At 33.9% G+C, this 15,802-nt stretch overlaps 1 protein-coding gene across 2 annotated transcripts in view; it reads left to right on the top strand.

Moving 5' to 3' along the window:
* The window catches only part of LOC126834194 (fasciclin-1), a 60,336-nt gene extending 48,100 nt beyond the window's left edge, over nucleotides 1-12,236 (top strand). Inside the window, exons 5-12 of one of the 2 annotated variants that reach the window (XM_050565947.1) lie at nucleotides 816-912; nucleotides 2,660-2,840; nucleotides 4,004-4,164; nucleotides 7,420-7,662; nucleotides 9,484-9,704; nucleotides 9,952-10,114; nucleotides 10,202-10,358; nucleotides 10,866-12,236. In XM_050565947.1, coding sequence (XP_050421904.1) covers nucleotides 816-912; nucleotides 2,660-2,840; nucleotides 4,004-4,164; nucleotides 7,420-7,662; nucleotides 9,484-9,704; nucleotides 9,952-10,114; nucleotides 10,202-10,358; nucleotides 10,866-11,062 — 1,420 coding nt within the window. In that variant the 3' untranslated portion in view covers nucleotides 11,063-12,236. The remainder of the gene's footprint in view (nucleotides 1-815; nucleotides 913-2,659; nucleotides 2,841-4,003; nucleotides 4,165-7,419; nucleotides 7,663-9,483; nucleotides 9,705-9,951; nucleotides 10,115-10,201; nucleotides 10,359-10,865) is intronic. The other variant, XM_050565948.1, reaches the window with a different exon arrangement.
* Nucleotides 12,237-15,802: the final 3,566 nt, after the last annotated feature.

Genomic DNA, 15,802 nt, shown 5'->3' on the forward strand with positions numbered 1-15,802 from the left:
CGTGTCATTTGAATTACGTTTATTACCATTATATAGTAGCTTTGCATAGACGGGCGTTTCCTGTATAATAAAACCCTGTCCTCTACCCAGGTCCGAGTCCAGGTTTCCTTTTGTGTGTAGTCTATTTTGTTAATTGTGTTTAATCGTTTACGCTTCACTATTTTTACACCCACTCGGAGAGACGCTGCATTCTTAATTAGGTGTACCTCCTCGTCGAAGAATATTATTCTCTAGGCGGACAACATACCACCACGCTTGCACATCCTGTTAATCGAATGGACCGTTGAGTAGTAGTAGTAGTAGTAGTAGTAGGTGGGCACTAGTGTATAAAAAAAACAAGAACAAAACAAAACATAAGTCATGCTTTTAGAAACAAAAATTTGTCTAAGGAGATAAACTTTTCGCGGTCTCGCGTAAATATATTAAGACCTTATCTAAATTTTGACATAAGCGATTTTTAAAGAAAATGTAAACCAAGACTAATCCTATCTAAGTTTTCTAGTAAAACTGGCATTACATAAATAGCGAACGACTGTTTTTTTTTTTAAGAAAACGTTATTAATGAACGCTACTTGATAGCCTGACAACATTACTACCATCAATAGAAAATCCTCGATACTGATATTTAAATATAGGTACAATATAACTTATGCTATGCAGCGTGTCCTTGCTAAAAAATAATACCACAGCAAACGCTTTCGTTCGTGGCCATTTTTTTTTTACACTTAACATAGTTTTTATTTTTATAAAATTGTGTGTATTAGTCGTGAGGTAAATTTTGTGGCGTTTACTGATTGAATAAAATTGTGTTTCAGCTCTTTCCGGTACCGAGTTTTGAGCTTAAACAAATCGTCCGTGTTCGGAATGCAAGGAGGCCACACGTTCTTCATTCCCGTCGATGAAGTGAACAACGTAAGTACATTAAAAAAAAACATACTTAATTAGTTAAATTGTTCGTTTCCTGTCGATGCAGAATTTCTCGGCGGCACAATAGAGGATGTCGTCGCGTCGTCGGCGGCTAACTAAAACCATAACCGATGTTATTACTTATTACTTATTAGCGTAGGCCGAAAAGCTTTAACAGCCTACCTGTTTCTTTTACGTTTCGTAGACGACTTATTAAAATAGATTAAGGCAAAAAAGGGACACAAACGGTGTATTTGGTATACACACATTGTGTATAAACATATAATTTAGGTTAAAAACGTTGACGTAGATAATGGTTTTTTTTTTTTTTTTTAAGAGGGTTAATTCACGTTAACGTTTTATGCTTGACATTCCGAGTTGATTAGACACTGGTGTTTGTTTTATATCGTAGGACGGTTGTAAACAAACGGGGTATATTTTTTCTTGTACAGAAAAAAAAATCTAATTAAACAACCTTTAACTTACGCTTTATAAGATCTAAATAAAAAAAAAAAAAACCAAACCCCTTACTGTTAATTAATTGTAATATTATTATTACTATAATATTTTATTTTTTTTTTTTTTTAATGTATTCCGCGCTGTTCGTCACAACACATCGGTCATTATGTAAGATGGTTAAGACGGCGTTATTTGTTTACTTTCAAAATTTCATTTAAGCTGTATCTCTCTTCTGAGCGATGCTCTTGCGGGTATTACGATAACGACGTCGTACCAAAACAATGGGCTTTTGGAAAGTCGCGTGTAGTGTTGTGTGCTATCTAAAACGGGCGCGCGCATAGGCTTTCACCCGCGCATTGTTGTAAACCGTGTAATGAACGGATAATGTATGTATTATTTTATACCATGCTCTCTGTGATTACGCGCGTTACAACATTCAATGTCACGATGGTACACAAGCCAAGCGTGTTCTTTGTGCTTACCTACACCGGTACGTGACCGATATTATGTTATTTGGTATTAGAAAATACCGAATTACGATCACTAATATTCCAAAAGACAAATCATACACCTTTGTCCGAAGATGTACCGTCGACTGCACGCGCGGCCGAATGATAAACAACAATAATAACGGTGATAATGATGATGATTATGTTTTCACCGAATAATTTATCTGCGGTCGGACACCACAACTCGTCCGCAAACCTCGAACACACCCATCCTGTAGTCCACGTCACGCGGTCGGATAAATGAGAGTGCACAACTGTTAGGGGTTAGCCGTACACCCGCCTCGCAATTATTTATCATACTGTTCGCGAATTTATTCCTTTTTTTGCCTTTACTTTAAGCAGCTGAGCCGTTTTCGTTGTGTTTTTTCTTTCATTTTTTTCTTAAATCGAGGCTAAGCGGTACACGACCACATCTGAATTAACTGTAATTTTAATTGAGTGTTTTTTCAATGTAAAGTCGTAAAGTCCGCTGATAAAAGATATGATAATGTCATTCTTAGACATGTTAACACGAACCGTTGTACGAATTTTTAAAATCAATATCGGACATCTGATTAATGGCATAAAAAAAAAAAAAGACTTGTACAATTCTTAAGTATTTGTGATGCTATAATTAAAATGTTACGAATAAATGTAAACTGTAGTTTTTAATAGAATAATACGTTTTTTTGGGATTACGTCGAGATTTAGTGTAGTTAATTACTTGTTTTTTTTTTCTTGGGCGATTTTTGTGTTTAGTTATGTTTATGTACAATAGTTTTAATGTTGAATCGTTGTCATTTTAGTACCCGAAAACAAAATTCGAAAAAATCGATGCCAAAGTGGTGGACGCTCACGTGGTGCCAGACAACGTGTTGTTTTTGGGACCAACGACCGAAGGTGAACAATTCAAGACTTTGGCTTTTACCGACATGCTAAAAGTAGTCGATTCCGTGTCCTCCGCCGATGAAGGCGACAAGACCAAATGTGAGTAAAAGCCCCAGCTACATTCAAATTTATCCGAATAATTCAGATAAAAAATAAAACGCTAAAAATAACAATAAGTATAGTTTTCAATCGTTTTTATACGAAATATCAGGTTTTTTATGTTATTTACAATATTATGTTTTATAATCGTTTTCAAATACTTTGACTACACATTTAAACAATGTTTCCAACTATTGTGATTATTAACACAGACCAGTTCATCATTGTTACAACTTTTTTTTTTAGGTCATCCGAAATAATATAATATTTTTTAATCCTCGCGTCATGGAGTATAATAATAATATCGAATTATTCGCAACGCGCGTTTTGAATTTTGACCGTTATTCGGCCGCGATCAAACTAACGTTATTGTCGTTGACCTTAAAACGATTACATTAGTCGAACCGCCGGGTAATGGGATATGTCGATTATACTGAAATTAAAAAAAAAAAACTACAATGACACTACCCACAGTTTGATAAAAGATGATTATTTAAACGTCGTGCGTTGTACCTGTATAATATATCGACAGAACAAGGAAGAGAACGGTTAATATTTTTGTCGACCGGTCCGAAGACGGTCTTAAGACTAAAATACATGTGCGTCAAGTCGTTCGTATTTTTACCAACGGGTAGACACTAAGGGTATACCAGGTGGGGCTGTAAAGGTGGGCTAGTGGAGTTGGTTGGTTAGAAAATATTTAAAAAAAAAACGTTCTTTACCCACATAAAAATGAAAAAAAAAAAACATTATTTCAGATTTGGATTTTTTTAACAGGTAAAATACAATCATTGTCTAAGCATATATTCTCATTGGTCAGAACTGGTTATGTTACATTGGGAAACTGTGGTAACGTTGGTCATTGGTTGGAAAACTGGACTGTGTTCATTATAAACATAATTGAACGTCGATTGAAATTTGATCTGAAAAAAAAAATATTCTACTAAAATGACTGTTTTAGTCTATTATTAATTTGCTTGAATAACTGAGAAACGATTATTTGAAAATGATTTGATTAAAAACTATATTCGATTACAATTAAACCAATTTAAAATGTTTTTGTCAGCTCCGCAATATTATTAACATAGCATTGTATTATTATAATAAGTATATATATATATATGTGTACTTATATTATATGTATTCGATTTGATTTTATCTAGACTTTGTGAGCAGTGATACCATCTTCGGCGACGGAGTCCATCCCACTGGAGCGGTTGTCGCTGAAATCGTTAAAGCTAACATTCCAGTGGAGAACGGCGTGGTTCATTTGATCAGCAGACCGTTGATGGTAGTCGACAACAACGTTAAGCAGTTCGTTGAGGTTAGTATCATAGAAAAATTGTGTTTCGAAGTAAAAAAAAAAAAAAATGAATAAATAACAGTTGTGTGTGTGTGTGTGTGTGTGTGCTAACTCGCTTTGTTTACTTCTGTTTCATGTTGTCCGTTGGATTTAAAAATTACAGTCGTACAAGGTAAGAGCTTTTCGATATACTTAGATTATTATTAGTGTAATTTATAATAAGTGGTAATCGTATATAGTACCTATAGTGTCCGTAATGAAAACGCTTAATATTCAATATTCTTTAAGAATTTGTAATGATAATGCAAATTTACTGTAGGTTTTTTTTTATCACCGGGTAAATGCCATCAGAACTGTCACTTGACAAAAATATACTTATAACCCATAGCCGTTTAACGTCGCTGATAAACATTAACAGTAGTAATTAATGTTAAATTTCTAACGATATTATTTTTTGTCTGATATCAGCGATCATACCGATATCGATTATTCTGTGCTAATACATATGTATAGCTAAGTAATCGGGTCCTTATTATAGTATTGTTTTGGGAGGTTCTCAAATTAAGTTCCCCAACTTGGGAACTTAATTCGTTAACAACTGTAAGAGGCGTTCTAATTTCATTTATTCTCTGACGCTCTATCAGTGCCGACACAGTCATTCTCTTAACGGTGCACGAAGTAATAATATTACCTCTTTGTTCGATTAAAACTCGGACAAAATCCAGTTTAAAATAGTAGTGTTGTGGCTTAAACGAGAAATGTTATGGAATGTCATTACCTAAATGTAGCAATTAGCGCTATACTATTCCACGGCGGAGAACCGTTTTTGTTTTTGTATGTGAAATGATTTTGTACTCAGTACTTACCAGTTTAATCGATTAACCCTGTTTGAACCTTCGTTTAAGTAGTAAAAATAGAATTGGGTTTTAAATTTTAATTTAATATTTTTTTTGTACTTGCGTCGTGTACAACGTTTGAGTGATATGAGATATCCATATTTAATCCGCACATCATTTATAGTAGTTTATGCGCTTAAAATGAATGTTTAAAGACACTCCGTTATTTATGTTTGGGCTTTTCAAACTTATATTGAACCGCGTTCAGTGACTTAAACCGGGATTTAAACGATTTTAAAACTGATATATACAGTAAATATTTTATAACTGGGAGTATTTTGCGTTTTTATATTTGTTAACTTAATATGTGCCGCTAAAAAAACAACTTTGTATTATTATATTGTTGTGTAACACTGTAACTCATACTGATGATATTTTTTCTCTTTTTTTTTTTCACTCGAACCGAAATGACTTGTTTGACAATAATATGTCTATTCTATATTTTCAAGATTTTCGTAAGTACATTTATTTTTAAAAGGCTTTTTATTTGCGTGCAATGGTATTTAGTTTGTAATTTTCATACACACTTGAGTCTTTGGCGTTTATGATCATCAGTCAGTTCTTACTTTTTGTTTAGTGTATGGGTAGCTGTTTATTTATTTATTTTTCTTTTTGGTTTATACGGCTTTTTTTTATACTAAGTTTCTACACGTATGACAAACGGATGATTTGCATTTGTAAAAATATATGTGGTATAACGGTCAACGCTTATTTATGTTATTTTTTATTTTGCTCTCGATTTATTCACAGCATAATATATTAAATAACGTAAAAAAAGAATTGGAAATTTAAACGGCAAATACAATTTTTGCAATGGCACATATGATAATATAGGCAGAAATCCGCAGTTGGGAAAAAATATGATAATGGAGATGCTGATAAGAGAAGGCAAGCTGATAACATATATGATAGTGATAAGATTAGTAATTGAGAGTGATTAGCTGATAGGAGATGTATCACATATCCTATCAGCTAAGCATAATGAGATGATAAGAAAGCTAAGCAACTTTGGAAAGTAGCTGCAAGTAAAGCAACTATAAATTAAAAATAAATAATGAGTAATAAATAATATCTCGAGTTAAAAAATTGAATTCGTGTTTATTGATTTGGTAAATTTTGCGCGAACAATTAAATTAAAAGTACGATTATCTAGTGAGCGATTTTAGAATTGCGGAGAAAGATTGAGGGTTATAAGTTATAACTTAAACTGCCATATTCTATTCGTATGAGATGAGGAGAAGAACTATTTAGTGGGAAAATTCCGTTATAATCCCTGTAACGTCTCTTATAAAATGGTTGATATTTTTTTATCTAAAAGGCGAAATTTAACAAATAAAACTGGACTGGTAAAAAAAGCTTAAATGCTTGAAACCCACTTGTTATTATCAAATTTAAAATACAATTCATACGTCCGCTTTATAAATAATTGACCAAATATCAGTCATTTTATGTAGGAGACTAAGATGTTAAATAAAAGTTGGCTATCTATTTGGGTTGGGTTGGGTCAGTGTCTCTCATTGAAACTTAACACTAATTTGTAATTTTGATTATTATTACTCTTTGTTTTCTTAAACTTAGTAGTTTTTCAAAAATAGTGAATTACAAGACGTGAAATAAAATAAAGACGGCATTTAGTTTTTTCAGCTGTATATATTATATAAGTCTAACGATTTTCGCACAACATTCATTACGATTTTTTATACGCACTATGTATACTATATTACACCGTTCGAAATTCTAAGTAACTCATCCGTTATATAATATTATATTTTGTATTATAAAATATTATTGTAATTAAATGATGGTTTGGCGGTGGCACGGTTTTTTTTTATAAATAGAATGTGTTTTGCAATCGCACTTTTCATAATAAGAGAATTAAAGAGGAGAAAATGAAGATATACGTTAGCACAATTATGGATAATAAACTAAATTGCTAACGATTTCCATATGATGAACTATATAAATATTTTGTTCACAATAAAAATTATTTAGTATCACTGAAAATGTATGCGATTATGGTGAAATCCTACAAAAAATCGCGTATTCAGGCAGCGTCAGTTGGTTTGCTGGCCAACATATTACTATGGAAGTTAGCAATCTAGTTTATTGTTTACATCAGTGTGCAATTTTGATAAGAGTGTCGATCGGTAAGGGAGGACCACGGTTATAAAGAACTGTTCTTTATCATCGTTGAGAGGACAAACGAATTAGAGATAAAGTAGTGATAACAAATGTTGGTAGATAAAAAAGCTATGCGCTCGTATGGTTGCGGTAGTATAAAAATGCAAAACATGTTCTGCTGTTCTATAGTTTTAAGAAAATATTTTTTATTTTTTTCCGTTATTTTATTGGTTTGGTTATGTTTTTATGGTTGTTACAGGACAGAGACGAAAGCGTTTTGCACAGGTTCTACGAAGAAATCATGAACACCGGCGGTGATTTCATGGACGCGTTGGCCGCCATGCCGAACGTGACGCTTTTCGCTCCATCAAACGCAGCGTTCAACGACCCGTCCATCCAAGCCTCTTTGACCAACCGTACTTACATCAAGTCTCTGCTTAAACTGCACATCGTCAACCGACGGCTGTCCGTCGACGATATCATATCCGAATCTATCGAAAAGGTGTGTAGAAAAATCCACTTGTAAGTAATATATATTCAGTGGCGCAATTAGAGCTTCACAATTTTGGCGAGAGAGCGGAAGACTCCAGCTCCTAGCCGTCTAACTTCATAGGAGACTTCTCGAGGAGGTTGAGATAACACAGAAGGTCAGAAGGCTTAGGATGCTCCTTGCCAGAGACGCCGAACCTGCTGTAGTTGTTTTATTCGCTTCTGCTTCCCCCCTCTGATTGCACATCACTAAATATTTCGTGTGACCACTCTTGTTCGCAACGGCAAGTAGTTGTGTTGTAATGTTAATTCCTTGAAATATTGACAATATTAATTTGTGGTCGTCTTGTTCTGGTGAAATGACTACACGACCGCGGTATCCATCACCGACTGGCTTCATTGTACAGGCCCTTTTTTTCTTACATACAGACAGTAGTGGTTGTAAACGATTGTGGTTTTTAAACGCGGTCCCTCGACCGCAAAACGTTAATGTCATTAAAGTCGCCGGGCTCATTTTATCGCGTAGGCACCAACGACCTGCTTATATCCAACCATATCTAACGGACCACAGGGGGACTATAAGGACGATTAAGAGTAAAATGTAATCGCCAAGGAAACCTCCGCATGTGTTCTTAACAAGTTGAGAACTAAAGTTGAAAGAGAAAGATAAAAGTTTTATAGCCCTGTTGACTCGTGTAAATGGACAAACGCAAAGCAAAAGTTAACATAACTATCATAATATTTGTTAGGGGTGTGGATAAGGGATGCTATCCAAATGTCGAGGAATTAGAACCTTATCACATGTTTATAGCTGTTATCAGTGATTATGACAATTATAAGTTAATTTGATAGCACAGAAACGGATATATATATATATATATTATATTATATTAAATAAATTAGTCGTTGTGTAGCGGATCCAAAAAATATCAACCCATGTTACTATGTTATCTTGTAGTTTTCTTTAGAGGGGTTGTGGACTTATTAAAAAACGGCGAATGGGTCCGACCTGTGCACCGGTTACTTTTTAAACCTGCAATGTCGACCAGAAACAATGAAAACATCATTTGCTCGAGTAAATTTACGGCCCATCAAAGAGACGAGGTTAACGATCGTTATTTATACTTACCAACGATTATTACTCGGCTTTACCACGGTAAATAACGTAAAAATGTATGGTTCTTACTAGCTCTACAGTCTACAACTACTCCACATAAAATGTCCGACCTAAATAGTATTTTTTATGACTCATTGTTTTCAACCGAGAATATAAACCTGTACTGGGGTTCTATTTCATACATAGTTTTGTTTTATTCCGTTAAAATTCGAGCGTCTTTTCAATTTCAAAATGTTAACCTGTAGGTCAATTTAGATCTGTCAATAGTGTATTTCGATTGCGTTTTCAACATTTGCCTGGTCCCAGGTCGGATAACTCCAAATATTAAATTTGTCGGTAGCCCGTTATAAATGTTTGTTTTTTATAAACAATAATACTTTAAACCTTTTTTTTTTTTTTTAACGGAAGGAGTTATTATTTATTACTAATTACTCGTGGCTGGTTATTAATGTAAATTATTGATTATACGTTTTGTTATATTTGCCCTAACATCTATGAAGTTATACATCGTTGTTTATACATCATTGTCCGCTACAATCGACGATGTTATTCGTGTTGGCTTTAGCCTATAGTAAATACTATAATGCCGCGTATGACTAATGTATAATATTGTTGTATTGGTAGCTGCATGGCTAATTATGTGCATGATTTTAATTATTTGTCGTTTGTTTGTTTGGCGTTTTTTCCCCATCGTTCTTTCCGACTACAACGGATCAGCACTTGCAGATACCCACCGAAGTACCGCGCAAGGACTTGTTCTTCAACGTAGTCGCCAACGGTAAAAATCGCACTCTGACCGTGGAGGGCGGCGGCGTCAACGCTACCGTGGTTCAGGCTAACTTGGCCGCGACCAACGGCATCATTCACATCATCGACCGCGTACTTGGCATCCCTTCGTCGACGGTCGACCGCAAATTGGCCACCGACCCAACTCTCAAGTGAGTACAGACCAAAAAAACATCAACATTATACAAGTCTAACTTCTAACCCCCATTTGCCCCGGCTGAGTGAGATGGTTTTGAGTATGGCAACGGCCGACGATCTCCTATTGAGAGGTTTACGGTAAAGCCCCCTTGCGCTCATCAAAGCTTCGACAGTTTTTGGAAAGATATTAGACTTGATTACTTTGCTGGCTAAAAGAAAACATCAGTTAGACGCACAGTTTAACGGAGTTTACCTTTGCAGCAACACCAACTACTTGGGCTCGGCGTCCGGACTTAACGAGCAGCTGGCCGACACCCAAAAACGGTTCACTTACTTCGTGCCAAGAAACAAGGCCTGGGACGACTTGAACGACCAATCGCCGGCCGTTTACCAAAAATTGTTCACCCCCGAATACTCTTACATTGTGAGTACAAAATATTTTTGTTAAGATTATAATACTATGTATTATTTTACTTGGAGTTTGTTTTATAATGTCTATTTATTTGCAAAGGCCCGTCAAATTTTGGAACGCCACTTGATCATTTCGGACAAGGCATTCACCATGGAAGACTTGAGGAGAGAAGCAAACAATAACTACAACCTGTCTGTGAAACTGCCCACGGTCCGCGACGTTTCCATGTACATCAAAGTCAAAGAGTCTTCAGAAGGTAAGTGCGGCCTAAGAAGTTTTGCATAGTGGGTCTTCCCTTCACGAACGTCTTAAGCTTGAGGTTTAACCGCGTTACATGCTCAACTTGAAACGCGCAGATTTTCATTAAAAAAATCGAAATTTGATTACGCACAAATTTCACGATTTCACAAAATCATTGTAAATTTGCCCGGTTATTTATTTTACACGCCTTTTATTCAATATTGAGAGGAACTAGAGTTGGGGGTGAAACAATATTAAAAATATTTTTGTTAAATTTTTGCACCTGTTCTTATCTAAATGCAAAACACGAAAAACGAATTTTTCTTTTCCTAGTTTAAAAATAAAATATTACAGTTTATTACTTCGATCTTGTCAATTGCCGGTAGTTAATTTTATTTTAAAGTCCTAATATCGCAATATAAAACGGCAATGGTTAATATTAACATCTGATATTTACATCTCTGTATAATAATTGAAGGCAGGTTTCGGTTGAGTTGTTATTGAACTTGTTATTTTCTCACAGGTTACTCAATCGAATGGAGGAACGAGTGGATCCACGTGCACCGAGCGGACGTGCGCTGCACAAACGGCATCATCCACGTGATCGACAAGGTGTTGCTCGACGAAAGCGATGTTAACGCAGCAACAGCGATCAAGGCTGCGACCACCGTGTTGATGGTCGTGTTGGCCCAGAGTATCGCGTTCTACTACTTCAACTAGTCAAATTCCTCCACACCACGTCCCCAGCCAGTGTAGCCGTAGCAGCAGCATCGGCAGGGGCCAAGTTGATGCATCATCCATCATCGTCGTCATGGCAGCCGCCGCTACCACAGCCGCCGCTCTATAGTCGTCAAAGTATCCTACCAACGCGCGTTATTTTATAATAAAACCCGCAGGTTGTCGTCACCATCATTCATCCGACCCCCCCCCCTTCCCCCCACCTTACTCTCAATAAACTTTCCCGTATGATATGACCCGATACGGGTTATTCCCAACAACTCTCTACGTGCTGATCTACCGATTTTACCGTCTCCCATTTGGTTGTCCATATCGGTCCCAGTTAATTTATACCACTTAACGACAACGAGGAATTGTCTATCGCAGTTCCGTAGTTGTCTTGCAAACATCAAAAACTGGTTTTGTTTTAAAAATGTAATTTACATATTTTCATCTACTCTTTAGATTTTACTCTACGTTACGTATGTATGCGTAACTTATTTTATGTCCTATGATATATTTCCAGCAACTTTATTGTTTAACTTAAGATTTTTTTTTTTTCCATTACCTTTAGCTTGTGCCTGATTAGTGTTGTATAAACTTACAATCGTGCAAGTAGATTTTTTCTACTGCTCATAAATTTAATGATAGATGAATATGTTGTCCTATCCCGTAGGGCAGTTCTATACCAATTAGATAGGTATTAGCTTTTGAATGCGATTTTGCTTCTTCATCCAGCACCTCCTAGCCGCCGCCTAGCTTTATGCTGTCCCATGTACCTATTCTAAAAATTAAACATACTTATAGTTCAAAAAGAAAAAAAAAACATTTAACAATTTTAATTAATATATTTACTCCGTAGCGACTGTAATGAGATTGCAAATCACCTTGTAATGTCAACATGTGGTTTTTGTTAATCAAAAGGAAACGCATAAATGAGTCTGATAAAAAAAAAAAAGAAATTGCATATTCGAGTGCTAAGAATTGTTTGTTTTAGACCAAAATATATATTATTAACTATTATTATTATGTAAATACTGAACATGGTACGACTATAGGACTTAAATATAGTATATTTAAAGTATAAATATATAATAAATAAATTATATTATTACGTACGCCTTTTTTTGATAGTTCAAATCGAAACAAACTAATCGTTATACATTAAATATATTAATTATTATTATTATTATTATATATATATAAATATATCTTAATATATATTAGAAAACAACAAAGTTAGAATAACTTAATAACGAAATCCTTAGAAACATTATGATTATTATTCTATGTAAGTTATATTAGATATATATATATATATTTGTATTTTGAGAACAAATGTTAAAATAAGCAAATTAATGAATAGCCAAAAATTAACCTTGTTAAATTTGTATGGAAAGTCTATGTCATCCTTACTTTAATAAATTACAATAATATTATTATAATACCCTGTGTAGATGATAACTCATTTTATTATATATAAATGTACATCGGGTGTTATCACTGTAGCTAGCGCGAATGAAGCTTGCTCCGATTTTTATTATAATAATTATAATATAAAAAAGGTTTTTTGTTTCTTTTTATTACGAATAGCAAATAGAGTCTTTAACAGCTTTTTGATCGTTTTTTAATAATGAATAGCGGTCGTTATTTAAGTATTACTTTTTATTTTTTGTTTAAACATTATTACTTACTGGCATAAAGAAACACATCGCCGCAATTTGGCGTTATGTTTGTAAGCCAAGACAAATTTTCCCGTAGAAATTAGAAATGACAACCCGGTTTTTTTTTTTATGTTTTAAATAATCAACAATAATATTTTATGTATATAGTAGATTTATGTGTTAAAATATGTTTTTTTTTGTCCCCTAATAATAATATGTACGGTTGGAGACTAATGCAATTTTTATTTTATTTTCTGTACCATATTTTTATTATTTTTTATTTATTCCTTTTAATTTATATAATAAATAAATATATTTATATATATATATATATATACATATATTATATGAATATACATGTATTACGATAATGATAATACCTACATACATTTCAACGATCTGCACCCAACATTATATATTATGTATAAAAATATATATTATACATTATTCATATAAATCTTTTTCTCAGTTGCAATGTATAATTTTTTTATTTCTCGATGTACTCTCCCGCTTTTTTTTATCTTTTTATTATTGTTATCCACGCGTAAGCTACCTCGGATAATGGTGCAAAAAGCATATTGCGTGTTTGTGTGTTTAAATGCGTTCGATATTTTGATTTTCACATCACGAAAAAAACTATTCTATTAATACAATTAAAATAAAAGAACAATTACTATAGTACATATTATAATAATATAAAATATATTACATAATATATGAAAATGACGCAAGAACACGGAATTTATTATTTTATTATCCGCTGCCTGGGCATTGATAAATTAAAGTAACCAGAATTGTTTAAGTTCACATCGGTACGCTGTGTTTTTTGGGGGATGGTGTTGTAAAAATAAAACGCTAAAATTAAGCTACTTTAAATTTAACTATATTTTCCAATGATATTGCAATGTGTAAAATAATATACTTGGATGATCACTATGAGTATTTCAGTTAAAAGAGATTAAATCTTTTAAAACACTATTTTAACATTCAGTAAACACGCCAAATTCCTCGTTAAACTGCTTCAATTCGTTTATATCGACAGCCAGACCATAGTGGAGAAATTGTTTTAGAGTAGTGCACTGCATTGTCGAATTTAATTTGAATAAACACTAAAAAAACAAACAGAGAACAAAATTATAGTTTGTTAAGTATGTAATAAACTGTAATAGACTGTCACAAATTTGCCGCTAAAGTAATAGAGTACAATATTTCGATTAAATTATTTCTCCGTTATGTATTTTAATTTATTATTTAATTATTTATTTATGTCTTTAGTAAAAAAAAAGAAGAATTCACTCCTAAAGTAATCAATTTGACAAATTTAATTTAACTTATAAGTTGTATTATTTTATCAAATAGAACGAAGCTACTAATAAACATGGATTTCTATTATTATGTCAAATGAATGCATTAACTTAAATATTTTAGAAATTATTGTATGATTCAAAACTATTATTGGATATATCTGGTTAATATATATTATGATAAAAAAAAATAGGTTCGTGATGTTTGTAAACAAACGGAGTAAAAGTTCGATCGATAGTTTCTAACTATTAAACCTTTAAAATTTTTTTATAAATACATACACATATATACAGTTCAATAAAATATAAAAATGAATAGTTTTCATGTTTTATGTACGTAACAAAACAACAGTCAAAAGTGAACATAATTTAGTAAGGATCATAATGTAGACTGATAGATGAGATTTTCATGGACCTCAAGTCATTAGAATTATCTTGTTTGCATTTTGCCCAACACAAATGTAATTCCTCTCGTGGGAGTGATAGCCGCAAACAAAAAATGATTGCTCACGAAGAATTATCATCATTATTATTAATGACGTATAATTTTATCTTTAAATTGAGAATTTTCGAAGAATCGCCTAAATCCTTTATTGCTTAATAAATAATTGTGGGATGGGGAATCCTCGAGTCAAATAGTATAATGGTCAACAATACATGTTATGTGTGTTACCTGCCAAGCGTCAGCCGGCACGTTGCCTTCTAAGTACATGGCATACTTGTCGAGGTAAGTTTCCAATGGATGACACAAAGTAACGTGGTAGAATCCTCCAGTATCGTAGAACGCGCTGTACGACGGCTACGGGAAATCATAACGTGGGTTGATTACTTATTATACTTGTATTGTTTACGCGTCATATAATCAATCAGAAAATCTAAGTAGTCCATGGGAAAAAACGGGCCCGTGATTTGAATAAGGTTTCAGAAATGTTGACCGATCGTTTTATTACCGACACCCCAAGCACAATCGCGGTCGGTATATTGATAATCGGCTATTGTGAACGTAGGTCTATGTCCAGAGGCCTTTTCAAACAGTTAATCATAGTAAAGCGAGTTCGACAAGTAAAAACGGACGCACTCAAAAGACATTGTGGCCGGTACAGCCACAATTATTGCTGCTATTCACATAGTATTGTAATGGCCACGGTTCGCTTACGTTTTTGAAGATCATCATACGGTCGTACAACAACCGGGGCTGATCGATTCGTGGGAAATATTCTCTCAATCCTCGGTCCAGTGATCCGCGTGTACCTTCAACGAACAATATGGCGTACTCGGCACAGACGACAAAGTACCCTGCTGGTCAAGTCCAAATCCGTGTCAAGTGGCTAAGCAAAAAAACTATACTTAACGCGGTGGTATACTCACCCGAAAACATTCGCTCGGATCTTGTAAACGCCGACAGATCGGACGTTTGACCGTTTTGACCGGCTAACGTCTTGTTGTGCTCCACGAGTTCCTGCCAATCGATGAATACGTATAAGAGTCGTCAACGATAGTATATATATATAATATAGTATTTAACGATAGCGTTTATGTACAAGTTGTATCGGAAGCCAAAAGATCCTAACACATAATATAAGAACCAAAAGTTTAGAATGGCGGGGACATGTAGGAGAGTGTGTGAATAGTAAGAATGCAGGTGAAGACTATTGTTTTTGGCAGAATACTGTTTCGATGATTTCCTCTCACATTTTTTGCTTGTGAAAGGTTAAGAAATGCATAAACCTCTTCGAATCGAAATTATAAGATGTTTTTCGAGATTAACCTTAAAC

This window comes from Adelges cooleyi, unplaced genomic scaffold (genome assembly GCF_023614345.1).
Source record: "Adelges cooleyi isolate 19-005CV unplaced genomic scaffold, UGA_ACOO_1.1 ACOO_flye_CR_arks_rails_tigmint_CR_PRNA_21, whole genome shotgun sequence".
NCBI lineage: Eukaryota > Metazoa > Arthropoda > Insecta > Hemiptera > Adelgidae > Adelges > Adelges cooleyi.